Here is a 15520-nt window from a genome sequence, read left to right on the forward strand (position 1 = left end):
TTTTTGTACAAATTGTAAATAGCTGTCTGCTCCCTGTATTTTTACCCTTGTTGCTTTCAGAAATTCAAGGAAGGTATTCCAGTCAACATTGTCAAAAGCTTTTCTACTCCAAAAATGCTATAAATGTAGGTGTGCCTGCCTTAACCTATCTTCTATGGGAAGTTGGAGGGTCAATATTGCCTAACTTGCTCCTACATTTCTCTGGAATCAACACTGATCTTCCTTAAGGTCAGCTTCTACCAGTTCTTCCATTCTTGGAAGGAATTCATGTCAGTGTTTTGCAGCTATGACTTATTAAATTGATAGTTCAGTAATGTTCACACACGTCAGCACCTGCTTTCCTTGAAACTGGAATTATTACATTCCTCTAGAAGTTGGAGGTTATTGCATATGTTTGTTACATCTTGCAAACCCGCCTCTCCCTCCCCGTCCCCCTCTCCCACCCCGTCCCCCTCTCCCACCCCGTCCCCCTCTCCCTCCCCGTCCCCCTCTCCCTCCCCGTCCCCCTCTCCCTCCCCGTCCCCCTCTCCCACCCCGCCCCCCTCTCCCACCCCGCCCCCCTCTCCCACCCCGCCCCCCTCTCCCACCCCGCCCCCCTCTCCCACCCCGCCCCCCTCTCCCACCCCGCCCCCCTCTCCCTCCCCGTGTATTGTTCAGTGGAAGTGAGAGGTTTCATCTTTACCCTTCTATTTCAGATCTATGGTTATCTGTTACTCACTTCCAAAACTTAGGGTAATGATTTCTCCTGCTTATTCAGGAATGAGACAAAGAAAGTTGTTGTGGTTTTCAGTCGAAAGACTGGTTTGATGCAGTTCTCCGTGCTACTTTATCCTGTGCAAGCCTCTTAATCTCCAGATAACTACTGGAACCTACGTCCCTCTCCCTCCCCGTCCCCCTCTCCCTCCCCGTCCCCCACTCCCTGCCCGTCCCCCACTCCCTGCCCGTCCCCCTCTCCCTGCCCGTCCCCCTCTCCCTCCCCGTCCCCCTCTCCCTCCCCGTCCCCCTCTCCCTCCCCGTCCCCCTCTCCCTCCCCGTCCCCCTCTCCCTCCCCGTCCCCCTCTCCCTCCCCGTCCCCCTCTCCCTCCCCGTCCCCCTCTCCCTCCCCGTCCCCCTCTCCCACCCCGCCCCCCTCTCCCACCCCGCCCCCCTCTCCCAACCCGCCCCCCTCTCCCTCCCCGTGTATTGTTCAGTGGAAGTGAGAGGTTTCATCTTTACCCTTCTATTTCAGACTTATGGTTATCTGTTACTCACTTCCAAAACTTAGGGTAATGATTTCTCCTGCTTATTCAGGAATGAGACAAAGAAAGTTGTTGTGGTTTTCAGTCGAAAGACTGGTTTGATGCAGTTCTCCGTGCTACTTTATCCTGTGCAAGCCTCTTAATCTCCAGATAACTACTGGAACCTACGTCCCTCTCTCTCCCCGTCCCCCTCTCTCTCCCCGTCCCCCTCTCTCTCCCCGTCCCCCTCTCTCTCCCCGTCCCCCTCTCTCTCCCCGTCCCCCTCTCTCTCCCCGTCCCCCTCTCTCTCCCCGTCCCCCTCTCTCTCCCCGTCCCCCTCTCTCTCCCCGTCCCCCTCTCTCTCCCCGTCCCCCTCTCTCTCCCCGTCCCCCTCTCTCTCCCCGTCCCCCTCTCTCTCCCCGTCCCCCTCTCCCTCCCCGTCCCCCTCTCCCTCCCCGTCCCCCTCTCCCTCCCCGTCCCCCTCTCCCTCCCCGTCCCCCTCTCCCTCCCCGTCCCCCTCTCCCTCCCCGTCCCCCTCTCCCTCCCCGTCCCCCTCTCCCTCCCCGTCCCCCTCTCCCTCCCCGTCCCCCTCTCCCTCCCCGTCCCCCTCTCCCTCCCCGTCCCCCTCTCCCTCCCCGTCCCCCTCTCCCTCCCCGCCCCCCTCTCCCTCCCCGCCCCCCTCTCCCTCCCCGCCCCCCTCTCCCTCCCCGCCCCCTCTCCCTCCCCGCCCCCCTCTCCCTCCCCGCCCCCCTCTCCCTCCCCGCCCCCCTCTCCCTCCCCGCCCCCCTCTCCCTCCCCGCCCCCTCTCCCTCCCCGCCCCCCTCTCCCTCCCCGCCCCCCTCTCCCTCCCCGCCCCCCTCTCCCTCCCCGCCCCCCTCTCCCTCCCCGCCCCCCTCTCCCTCCCCGCCCCCCTCTCCCTCCCCGCCCCCCTCTCCCTCCCCGCCCCCCTCTCCCTCCCCGCCCCCCTCTCCCTCCCCGTCCCCCTCTCCCTCCCCGTCCCCCTCTCCCTCCCCGTCCCCCTCTCCCTCCCCGTCCCCCTCTCCCTCCCCGTCCCCCTCTCCCTCCCCGTCCCCCTCTCCCTCCCCGTCCCCCTCTCCCTCCCCGTCCCCCTCTCCCTCCCCGTCCCCCTCTCCCTCCCCGCCCCCTCTCCCTCCCCGCCCCCCTCTCCCTCCCCGCCCCCCTCTCCCTCCCCGCCCCCCTCTCCCTCCCCGCCCCCTCTCCCTCCCCGCCCCCCTCTCCCTCCCCGCCCCCCTCTCCCTCCCCGCCCCCCTCTCCCTCCCCGCCCCCCTCTCCCTCCCCGCCCCCCTCTCCCTCCCCGCCCCCCTCTCCCTCCCCCCGCCCCCCTCTCCCTCCCCCCGCCCCCCTCTCCCTCCCCCCGCCCCCTCTCCCTCCCCCCGCCCCCCTCTCCCTCCCCCCGCCCCCCTCTCCCTCCCCCCGCCCCCCTCTCCCTCCCCCCGCCCCCCTCTCCCTCCCCCCGCCCCCCTCTCCCTCCCCCCGCCCCCCTCTCCCTCCCCCGCCCCCCTCTCCCTCCCCCCCCGCCCCCCTCTCCCTCCCCCCCCGCCCCCCTCTCCCTCCCCCCCCGCCCCCCTCTCCCTCCCCCCCGCCCCCCTCTCCCTCCCCCCCGCCCCCCGTCCCTCGCCCCGCCCCCCCGTCCCTCCCCACCGCCCCCCCCGTCCCTCCCCACCGCCCCCCCCGTCCCTCCCCACCGCCCCCCCGTCCCTCCCCACCGCCCCCCTCTCCCTCTCCCGCGCCCCCCTCTCCCTCTCCCGCGCCCCCCTCTCCCTCTCCCGCGCCCCCCTCTCCCTCTCCCGCGCCCCCCTCTCCCTCTCCCGCGCCCCCCTCTCCCTCCCCCCGCCCCCTCGCCCCCCTCTCCCTCCCCCCGCCCCCTCGCCCCCCTCTCCCTCCCCCCGCCCCCTCGCCCCCCTCTCCCTCCCCCCGCCCCCTCGCCCCCCTCTCCCTCCCCCCGCCCCCTCGCCCCCCTCTCCCGCCGCCCCCTCTCCCTCCCCCGCCACCCTCATCCTCCATTTTTACTTCCTCCTTTCATTAATTACATTCAGTATCTTCTGTGATATCCATAGATAGATTTCTACTAGACTTCATCTCTCTGCCTTTTTGATCTTCTGCTGCCTTTGCTATTTCATCTCTCACAGCTACCCATTCATCTTCTGCTGTATTCCTTTTCCCTGATCCAGTTAAATCTTACCTAATGCTCCTTCTGAAACTCTCAACAACCCTTGATTCCTTCAACTAACCCAGATCCTATCTTGTTAATTTTCTACCTTTTTGCAATTTCTTCCGTTTTAAACTACATTTCATAAACATTGCATTTGTAAATATTTGTCACTTTCCAGCCTTAGAGTGCACAATTTATTCTAAGCAATCAAATTTTTCTGTTGAGGAACAACCAGAAAATTCATTAATTATTTTTACCACTGTTTACTATATAAACAAAGCCTCTTTCTGACTAACATATGGAATGCACTTGATGTCACAGGTTCTAAAGGATTACTATTTCTTCAACATGGGAGATTTTGGCGGTGTGATGGTAGCAGTGAAGTATTACAAAGCCCAAGGGGAGACACGGGAAATGCTGTACTCGACTGACGAGGGCTTCACGTGGCACACGGAGCAGTTCTACAACCAGGATCTGCGCATGTATGGCCTGATGACAGAGCCAGGCGAGAACACGACAGTCTTCACCATGTTCGGCTCGGGACCTCAGCAGCTGCGATGGCTCATCATCAAGGCTGATCTGCAGAAAGCTTTCAGTGAGTGTGTTTCTGAATATCCTGTAGGTTGCCTATTACCATAGCATTTTTTTAATAATTTTATTTTAGTGCCAAAATGTCCTTGCTGGATAACACTACAACACTTACTGCCGCTAAGTCACTGGATGGTTTTGTATGGCTGTATCTTCAACTGTAGGACATATCAGGAGTAGTCAGAAAGTTTTTACTATTACTTAAAAAGAAAAAATAAAGCTACATAATTAATTTTTTTCTCGTAGGTCCAAGTCTGCTGTTATGGTGTGCACTGAAATCCTCATGGCACAGTACCATACGTGCATCTGAAGTGTTTTTTACCCTGTATCCCTCTTTAAGTCATCTAGTGAATTTTCTCTGGAGTTTTACAGTTATTTCAATTTTGTTTCTGGATTTTGTTGATTAAATTATCCCAAAAAAATATTGCACATTACACTCTTCATGTGTGAGCCAGTACTGATGGCATATATTTCTGTCTGTTATTTGCCATTATTTTAAAATAGAATTTTTCATGTTCATTCATTACAGCAATCCCTGATTAGTCTAATTCTGCATATGGTTTAACAGTGTTTATTACTGGGGGGTAATGAGACAACGATAAATGCAACATGGATCGAACAGGACGAGTCGGTGGGGAAGACCATAAAACAAGTGTTTACTGATATGAGTAGTACCAGAGGATATATTGTTACACCACATACTCTACTAGACTAACTAGTGGTCACGCTATGAAATAATGGGCACATGAACTTCAGAACAACATTTTCTTTGTAATGAGAAACCTGCTGATGTCTTCCGTGCTACCTCTCTCCCCACATTGTGTGTGGAATGAAAGGGAAAATGCTCTTATAGTTCAGACATCTTGTATGCATAATCTTACTACCTTTCCAAAGGATGAATTTGGAAGTTTTTACACTAATGTTAGATGTGCTTGGTGTGTCACACATCTGTAATATGACAAGACATCACATAGTTGGTTCATTTCCAACTCTCTCTCATGAGTATCAATTACAATAATGTGCCTTGCTTTTGTAGCATTCTTTCTGATAGTGGGTGAATGGTAAAATTATTGTTGACAAAATTCTGCAGGGAAAAATTGAATACTCAGACTTGTTGAATAGAACATCTGATACGTCCTTGTGCTTGAGGTGGTGTTTGCATTCAGCATGCATCCCTCGGTGTAATATTGGATGTCCAAGATTTAGAAACATTGTTTTTACATATGGAGTACGCAGCTACTACACGTGAAGAAATGTGAAGTCTATATAGATTACACACGTTTATGTGAGGGGCGCGATCTGTCAGTCTAATAGAAAAAAATTTGTTCTGAGGCCGATATTGCTAAATATTATGTATTTCATGATGACCGGCTTAGACGGAAGATTCCTGTCATCATCTGTCCTTCGGAAACTTAAAGTGAATACTTATCAGTCACACAGCAGGAGCACATTCCACAGCATAAGCACATTCGTTTGTCAGTAATAAGATGAGAATATAAAATGTAAATGACAACAAATTTGTTTGCTGAAGTCAAATGGCATAGCTGTAAAACGTAACATCATAAACTGAAACATGGTACCTTTACATTGTCAGTTTATTGTGTTACATGTTACACCTATGCCATTTCACTTCAGCAACACATTTGTTGCCATGTGTATTGTATAACTTCGTCTTCTTATTAGTGACAAACCAATGTGCTTATGCTATATTATGAGTGGAATGAGTTCCTGCTATTTGAGTGATTGTATTCACTGTAAATTTCTGAAGATTAGATGATGACAGCATGCTTCTGTTGAAACCACTCGGCTTGAGAAGAAATTTCTTTCCGTGTTTGGTTTATGTTGACCATCATGAGAGACAAGCTGATGCATATGCATTGTTACAAGCCAACAGAACAATTTTGCATCACATGACACACACACTTGGGGGGGGGGGGGGAGAGGCAGTCAAAAAGGCAGAGGAGAGGAGGAGATAAGGGGAAGAACAGTGCAGTTGTGTTGGTGGGATAGAAGGCATGTTTAGTTCTGAAGTAGGGGAAAGGGGCAGGTGGACAAAAGGGACTACCTAAGTGTAAGGCCAGGGGGCTTATGGGAACAAGGGATATGTTGTAGGGACATTTTTCAGCTGCCCAGTTTGTAAAAGCTGATGCCAGTGAGAAGAATACAGGTAGCACAGGGTGGGAATCAGTCGCTGAAATCAGGTGCACAGCACATTTGGCAGCTGGATGATCTGGCTGATTCTTGGTCTCAGTTTGGTGGTGGCTGTTTGTGCAGACAGTTTGTTAGTGGTGGTGCCCCATGTTGAATGCTGTTAAATGCCTGTGATAGGATGAATAGATGAAATGAAAGAATTTATGAGACAGATGTTGTATCTAGGTGAATTACAGTGCTGTGAGTCACACAGAAAAGGTTTGAGAGAACAGGTGGAAAAAGGCTGAATAAAAACGTTTTGTAGATTGGATGGGCAATGGAGTACCATGGTGGGAAATTGGGGAAAATATTGGGCAGGCTATTTCACATTTCTAGGCACAGTGAGAGGCAGGTAAGACAGTGAGAGTGTCATTCAGTTGCCCTAGTACTGGGGGTACTGACCAGGAGACCACATCTTTTTTTTTCCAAAACAGAGTTGATGCAACAATTCTCAGAAAAATTGACTTTGATATTTTCCAACAATCTTTCATACACTAAAGCAGTGTGGCTCTGTGGTAGAATGTTCGCCTGCCGTGTGGGGGACACAGTTTTTCTGATCTATTCAGTTTTTTAAACAAAGATGAATGTCTCTGAACTGTGACATAGATAGAGAGTGAAACAAATGTGTGTGTGTGTGTGTGTGTGTGTGTGTGTGTGTGTGTGTGTATATATATATATATATTTTTTTTTTTAATTTAAAAAATCTTGGTTGTGAATATCTTGTATTAATGACTGGTAATTAAGAATTTATATTGTGCAGTATGTGACACAAATTTTTCATAAAAATGATGATTTAATTAGCATATAATTATGAATTTTATGTTTAAATTGATAGTTACTGAATTGATGGAAAAAAGAAAATTATAATGACCAGAACGAACTCAAGCCAACAACAGTGAGGTCAAGTTAATGGCTGGTGACACGTCATCTATTGATGCATATATTCACATTTTTGTTTTAAGATGGCAAAGCCAAAGAAGTTGAAAGCATTAAAGCGTTGTTGTGGTTGCAGATTGATCTGCAGATTAGCCTGCGATGTAGGTTTTGTCGGAAGGTGACAGTGGGGTTGTGAGTTGGTGAAGCCTGTGAATGTGAAACCAAACAAATCTAGTTGTGGTGTGGACTAATCTGTAGCTCTGCCCAAGGTGTAGGCTGGAAGTTGACAGTTCGGTTGTGAGTTAACGAAGCCAACAAATGTGATGCGAAAAGCCTAAAAACCTGTAGCTTAAACAGTTTGCAAAAAAAAAAAAAAAAAAAAACAACAACAAAAGGAACGGACCATTGGTATTTGTTTGCCATTCTATGTGCACAATTGAGATGGACAGATTTTCTAATGTGTTGAAAATGCCGTTACAGTATTCCAAAACTAATTTGAAAACTTATTTTAGTAGCTACTTGGTGAAAAATTTCCTTGTTGTGTTGAAATGTATTGTTGTGTGTGGTTTTGCTTCTATACTTTGTGTAAGAAGGCAAATACACAACTGTTTAATCTTTCTGTTTTACAGAGTACAACTGCACCAAAGATGACTACAAGTTCTGGTCGCCGAGCACGGACCATGTCGGTCACATGCCGTGCGTGATGGGGATGCAGGAGACATTTGAGCGGCGCACCCCACACAGCAATTGCTACAGCGGGCGCGACTACGTCAGGATGGTCCAGATGGAGCCCTGTGGCTGCGAGAGGGATGACTTTGTCTGGTGAGTACTCGCTGTAAGGCTGGTCGCCACTGAACTACACTGCTGTCTGTTAAGATTGCAACACCATGAAGGTATGGTGCAGTAAATGACAAACTGGCACAAAGAGTATTATGTGCCTGGTTATGCAAATAAGTGTTACAGTGCATCCACACAAGGTAGGTACAAGTACCGACATCTATGATTGTAGATGTTAAGAGACTCATGAAGGTCTCTGGAACCACATATGAGGTCTGTTCAAAAAAATTCTGAAACATTTGTAATGTCGTGTTAGTGGTGTGTTGGAGCGGAATGTGGTTGGCTTTCCAGCACACGCCTGTGTTGGCGTAACTGCTGGAAGTTTCATTGTTGTATGTCTGTTATTGTTCAGTACTGTGTTAATAGTGTCACACCGTTGGCAAATTTTGAGATGGTAGAGTTAGAAGAGCAGTGCATTTGCATTAAATTTTGCGTGAAATTCAAGAAAACGTTTACGGACAAACACCGAATAATGCAGGAACCTAGGGCAATGGTTCACATGGCTTAGAAATGGCCGGATGGAAGATAAAGATGCCCTTAAGGATACCCTTCAACTTCTACCACTGGTACTAATGTCAGGAATGTCAGCAACATTGTGTGTGCCAATCAAAGACTGACTGTCCAAGATATTGCAGAAGAATGTAACATTTCAACTGGATTATGTCGTGAAATCCCGAGAAGGAAACAGCATGATATGTTGTGAGGAAATTAGTGGCTCTTTCATTATGATAATGCACTCGCACATTTGACGCTGTTGGTGCACGACGACTATTGCACAAAAAGCTTAATCACTGTGCTGCCTCCTCCGTATTCTCCAGGCCTGGCCCCTGGGGACCTTTATTTCAAAAGTTGAAAATCCCATTGAAAGGATGAAGATTTGCAGTGATAGACAAGATAAAAGAAAATTTTCAGATGACGCTTTGTGCGATCGAGCAGGAGGCGTACCGAGGCTGCTTCCAAAAGTGGAAACGGTGTTGAAGTGATGTGTCTGTTGTGGAGGAGAGTATTTTGAAGAAGACTATGCACAATAAGTAAAGGGTAGTATAGAAAAGTTTGGTGGACGAAGTTCCAGAATTTTTTGAACAGAACTCATTGTGTCATTTCTGATTAAAGCCCTCGTGCCTAGATTTCATGAAAGGTCCCACATTTTGGTTGATGCTGAGGTACTATTCCAATAGAGCTGGAGAGCTGCTGCAATGCTATTGGAGTTTAGGAGGAATACCAAGTGGATTGAGATGTGAATGGGAATTTGTAGGTGTGAATGGGAATGTGGACTAAGGAGTGGGACATGCTGGGGTAGTCAGTGCAATTGGGCATTTGCTTAAAGATGTAAGAGTATGCACAAGTTTCATGTAGGATCTGTCATTTCATTTAATGCTGTGGTGCTACTCCAGTACAATTGGACACCCTCTTCAATGCTACTTGAATTTAGGAGAAATACCAGATTTGGCTGAGGTGTGAATGGGAATTTGGATTGAGGATGGAGGTGTGCTGAGGTAGTCCTGAGTCCGTGCAGTTGTGCAAAGCCACTGTGCCAGGGTGGTGTGGTGGTTAGTGCATCTACCTTGTGATCAGGAGACTGGGAGTTGTATTCCGTCCTTTGTACAAATTTTTGTCACTTCAGTCTGCATATATATTTCATAGATTTTTGAGACTTGAAAATGTCTCTGGAACTAAATAGTTTCATGTGATAAAAGAAAATGGGTGCAATCTAAGTCAGCCATTACAATATGTATAGTTGTAATCTCTCAAGAAGCCAAGGTTTATAAAAAAAGTGACATGTTTTACTAAAGAACTGACTTTATCCTGCATCCAGAGATGTGCCTTCATTCCTTTTTGACTAGTTGTGCATAGCTTGTAGTAGAAATTTTGTACAAAGGAAGAATACAGGCAAAGGTGACACTGTGCTATATCTACATGAGTATTGCTGCAAAAGACAGAAATATTATATTTTATTCCCATGCAGTCCACAGATTTGAAATTAATTCTTGCACGAATTGTGAAGCTTACTGTTACATTCCTTAGTCATTGCTGTTCTTGCATGCAGCCCTGTGTGCAAAACTTAATTCTATATGAGCAAAAACTAATTGTTTACAGTGATGTGGGCTTCTTCCAACATGAGACATCACTGGATTGCATCCGCAACAAGACAGTGGAAAGCCCCTATGAGATTCCAGATACGTGTAAGCCGGGAGCATTCTACAGCCGAACAAAAGGCTACATTCATATCCCGGGAGACGCGTGTCAGGGCGGCAACGAACAGCGCTACCTCCCCGAGTCTCTGCCTTGCCCCGTTCGGTAAGTATTTTGTGTTACGATTGTTCTCCTCACTTTCTTTTGAAGTCTAATAAGGATGTTTGTGAGTGTTCTGTCAAGTCAATAATGCTGTTGTGTATGCACAATTTATAGAGGACAGATAGTATTTTTTACAGTTAAACAGAATGTTTGAGGAGGACTTATTTACTCTTGAGGAGGTGTAATTCCACATATTGCCAATACACATGTACAGGGTATTTCACAACTCGTGTTACATATTCGCTACTGCGAAACACATCTACTCTATTGAACAAGTGCTCATAGCTCTTAAGGTATGCCTTTTAGAACTCATGTTTACTAGACATATTTTCTGCTTTTGGTCCGTTCCGCCACCTCTGAAAATTGCTTACACTACTGTCTTAGAAGCAACAGTGCCAGTACATGTATGCCACTGTCAGAGGTATCAGAACGATTTTAGCTTAAACCTTTCAACTCATTTGTTTCCAGTACTAGTACCCTTACCTCAAGTTGATACATTTATCCTTCTCGATCATCCTAGAAAATTTGTAACATTGTCACAAAATCACCCTGTATATACATACATTGACAGGTGCTGCACCTATAACTTTGGGACTCTTAAGTTTTGTCAGCTGACGTTTCTGGACATGGGTTCCTATGTAAATCTTGACCTACTAAGTCCCCTCTACAACCTCTAGAAGTGTTATGTGATTGCGAAACATGCTGTATAAGTAAAAGTATTAAAAAACTGCTTAGCCTTCAGCACTTAATTCCATTTCCAGGGAGCAGGGATGGATAGTTTTGGGGGAAAGGAAGGGGGAGTTTAGGAAAGAAAGACAGGTCACTCAGAAAACAACTAATAGTTTCAAATTTTTTTATTGTCTTTTGGCAGTACTTGGTATTTTGTCTGCTGTTTGGCCGGCCATTCTGTTTCCTTGAAATAATATAATTTTCTCATGCATAATTTCCTTTTGGTATGATAGTTGTAGTATTTTTGGTAGATGTTTCAAAAAATGCCCTTAAAAGTGATTGCAAAACCACATGAAAATGACTTGTTCAGTCTTCGAAATATTGTGCATAAAAATGGAATTATCAATCAAACTAGAGACTGGAAAAAAAAACATCTTTTATTCCAATTCTGCCAGATGAAAAAAGTGAAGCACTCTGAAACATCGTCGGATGTTGACATAACTTTGTACATGTTCACACCACTGGCAACTATGTAAATGAAGAGTAATACATCCATATGATGGGTAGAAAGATAAAAAAACAAGGTGGTTCTCTGCAGAATTTCTGAAGAAAGCAACTTGAGGTAGCTACTGACAAGGGGGAGGGATAGGATGGTAGCACATGTGCAGGTGCTTCTCTCAGATGAAGAGGTTAGCACAAGAAACAAATTTGTGACGGAACACATCAGATTGGAGGGGACAGGGGAGTGTTGCAGAGTGTTGGTACCAGAGCTGTCAGTGTACATAAGGAAGGGTGAAATATTGGGTGTCGAGGGAGCACTGTGAAGGAAGAGGAGATGATGTGTACTCGTGTGAGACAGCATTATCGGCACTCGGTATCGTCGGGATGGGGCCTCATTGAGGTTCTCCATTTTGCCAGCTGGTCCAGTTGTGCAACATACAGACTTTTGGAGCTTTCAGATGTGACAGTGGCCCGATTTTGGACAGCATGGGAACACGAGGACAAACGTACTAGTCATTGAGGTTCCACCCGACCACGTCTGACCACCATGAGGGAGGACTGCTGTATGTGATGATGTGCCAAGTGCACATCTGTGCATGCCATCTGAGAACAAGTAGTAGACTCAATGCAGTGTTCTGTGTCATCTTGCACTATTGGTCAGAGGCAGGCAGCAGCCATAATTGGGAATTATCATCCCACGTGTAAGCTGCCATTAACAGCACAACACAGATACATGCATTTAGAGTGATGGTGTGCTTGGGAGGTGTGGACAGCTGACAAATGACGTTGCACTGTGCTCGATGACGTATTGCAGTTTTGCAGTACTGTAATGCCCCTCGTCAGTAAGTGTAGTGGCAACCTGGCTAGAGGTCCCATTCATCAGTGCATTGGACAGACACAGTGGTGTTACTACTAACATGATAGTGTAGGGAGCCATTGTAAATGATGTAAATGACCTCAGGTCATGGCTGGTAGTGGTTGTGAGGGAACTGGCTGTATGAGGGGTACCCCCCCCCCTCCCCCCCCCCCCACACACACACACACACACACACACACAAAAAAAAGAGAGAGAGAGAGAGAGAGAGAGAGAGAGAGAGAATATCATTGCCTTGGGTGGTGCCTGTACAGTGCACAATTCTGCTGTTAGGCGTGTATGTATTGTCAGTTCAGTGCCGTCTGTGTCATTGACCTAGCCTGTTCTGTTCATGTGCAGTGACTGGTTATGCTGGCCCTGTTCTTTTTTTTTAAGTGAACAATGTGCAGCTGTGAAATTTTTTCTACTATGTAAAAATTCTGCTGAAACTGTTCAGCTTACCAGGATGGCACTATGGAAAAACTCGAGTGTACGAGCGGTTTGCTCAATTTAAAAATGGTGAAAATAATAGAGGGAAACATTCCACGTGGGAAAAATATATCTAAAAAGAAAGATGATGAAGCTTACCAAACAAAAGCGCTGGCAGGTCGATAGACACACAAACAAACACAAACATACACACAAAATTCTAGCTTTCGCAACCAATGGTTGCCTCGTCAGGAAAGAGGGAAGGAGAAGGAAAGACAAAAGGATATGGGTTTTAAGGGAGAGGGTAAGGAGTCATTCCAATCCCGGGAGCGGAAAGACTTACCTTAGGGGGGAAAAAAGGACAGGTATACACTCGCGCACACACACACATATCCATCCACACATACACAGACACAAGCAGACATTTGTAAAGGCAAAGAGTTTGGGCAGAGATCTCTGCCCAAACTCTTTGCCTTTACAAATGTCTGCTTGTGTCTGTGTATGTGTGGATGGATATGTGTGTGTGTGCGAGTGTATACCTGTCCTTTTTTCCCCCCTAAGGTAAGTCTTTCCGCTCCCGGGATTGGAATGACTCCTTACCCTCTCCCTTAAAACCCATATCCTTTTGTCTTTCCTTCTCCTTCCCTCTTTCCTGACGAGGCAACCATTGGTTGCGAAAGCTAGAATTTCGTGTGTATGTTTGTGTTTGTTTGTGTGTCTATCGACCTGCCAGCGCTTTTGTTTGGTAAGTTTCATCATCTTTCTTTTTAGATATAAAAATGGTGAAATGTTGATTAATGATAGACCTCATTCTGGACATCTGTCAGCTGCCCGAATCAACAAAAATATTGAAAAAATTTGCTCCACCAGGTCAGACAAGCAATCAAACCATTTATTTTGAAGTTTTAAGAAGATCGCACAACAGTGTTCGTCAAAAAAGACCTGATTTGTATCAGACAGGAGACTGTTTCTTCCATCATGACACTGCACCTGCACAAGGCCACCTCTGTTGTTTGTGGCTAAAAATAGCATGGTTCCACTGCCCTACGCACCTTACTCACTTCACTCCGTGGAACATTTTGTTATTTCCGTGCACGAAATGTACATGGAAGGACACCGGTATGACAACATTGAAGAAGAAAAGGAAAAAAAAGGGAGCAGCTGTCAGCCATTTCTAAAGATGACTACAAAAAATGTTTCGAATAGTGGAAGCATCGATGGAGCGAATGTATTAGTTGTAATGAAGAGTATTTTGATGGGGATAAGGTTGTTTTGTAAACAGTTTGAAAATATATAGCTGTTAAAAATAGTTTCTTTTTTTTTTCCTTTTTTCTTGTTACCACTTCGCACAATGGAATGACATAAATATCTTGCCATTCTCATGTGTTAACTCTCATGTGACAGTATTGTGGTACCATTTTTCAATGGTGCTCTTCCACACGTATCACGCGTGCCTCGTTGAACTGAACTGTCTGTGTTAAATCAAGGTTCCCTGTGATCAGTAGGGTCCCCAGATCAGTCCCTGATAAGACGTGTGGGACCACCAAGGACATCAACTCTGTCTTAATTCCATGGAGCAACTTGTCTCGGAAGAGAATACAATGGCTTAACGACAGTCTTCCCAACTGAATCAGTGCATGTATCCAGGCCAGACATGGTGCAATGTCATATTGATAAGTGGGAACTTACTGGCAAGTTGTTTGCAAATCTGACTCTGTTTTTTAATTACGGTTGCTTCACCTTTTGTGTGTGTGTGTGTGTGTGTGTGTGTGTGTGTGTGTGTGTGTGTGTCCATGCCAGCAGTGTCTGACAGAGAGAGACACATACATTGCAGGGAAGAGGAAATGGAGTAAAACTTTGTCACAGTAAATAGAATAAAACTCCATGAGTTTCAAAGTTTGAGAGGATATGTAATGTTAGTTTAGTGAGCACAAAATTGAGTCGAATCTACAAAGGACTTGGTATTATGAGTCCACTCATCAGTATTATGTTGCAACCTTCAACCAGTTATTAGAAAAGATAGAACACACAGCCTAGCTTTGTACAAAATTTTTATTCGAATCAAACAGTCAGACGCATGGAGCATGTGACCTCTAAATCATGAAAACTCCCTTCTGTTATGAGTTTCTTGGAGAGGACTGGAGTTGTCTCTTGTCAGCGTCTGAACTTTTTTTTTAGATAGGTACCTGACACATACATTACTTGAATGTAAAACAAATGTGCTTTGTGTAAATTTTTTCTGTAATATGTAAGCAACTTTTTTTGTCTTGTAATAGCACATATACATGTACATAATTAGAGAAGTTGTCCACAAACTCTTATCAGTTTACTCTAACTTTTTCATGTTTATCTATTAGTTTCTATGCATAAATCTACATCTACACTCCTGGAAATTGAAATAAGAACACCGTGAATTCATTGTCCCAGGAAGGGGAAACTTTATTGACACATTCCTGGGGTCAGATACATCACATGATCACACTGACAGAACCACAGGCACATAGACACAGGCAACAGAGCACGCACAATGTCGGCACTAGTACAGTGTATATCCACCTTTCGCAGCAATGCAGGCTGCTATTCTCCCATGGAGACGATCGTAGAGATGCTGGATGTAGTCCTGTGGAACGGCTTGCCATGCCATTTCCACCTGGCGCCTCAGTTGGACCAGCGTTCGTGCTGGACGTGCAGACCGCTTGAGACGACGCTTCATCCAGTCCCAAACATGCTCAATGGGGGACAGATCCGGAGATCTTGCTGGCCAGGGTAGTTGACTTACACCTTCTAGAGCACGTTGGGTGGCACGGGATACATGCGGACGGGCATTGTCCTGTTGGAACAGCAAGTTCCCTTGCCGGTCTAGGAATGGTAGAACGATTGGTTCGATGACGG

At 46.8% G+C, this 15520-nt stretch overlaps 1 protein-coding gene across 3 annotated transcripts in view; it reads left to right on the forward strand.

The window, feature by feature from the left end:
• Positions 1-15520, forward strand: part of LOC124717273 (sortilin-related receptor-like) — a 230660-nt gene that overhangs the window by 64738 nt on the left and 150402 nt on the right. For all 3 annotated transcript variants that reach the window (XM_047244086.1, XM_047244088.1, XM_047244087.1), the window contains exons 8-10: positions 3712-3985; positions 7674-7866; positions 9979-10179. In XM_047244086.1, coding sequence (XP_047100042.1) covers positions 3712-3985; positions 7674-7866; positions 9979-10179 — 668 coding nt within the window. The remainder of the gene's footprint in view (positions 1-3711; positions 3986-7673; positions 7867-9978; positions 10180-15520) is intronic.

Source organism: Schistocerca piceifrons, chromosome 9, assembly GCF_021461385.2.
Source record: "Schistocerca piceifrons isolate TAMUIC-IGC-003096 chromosome 9, iqSchPice1.1, whole genome shotgun sequence".
Lineage (NCBI taxonomy): Eukaryota > Metazoa > Arthropoda > Insecta > Orthoptera > Acrididae > Schistocerca > Schistocerca piceifrons.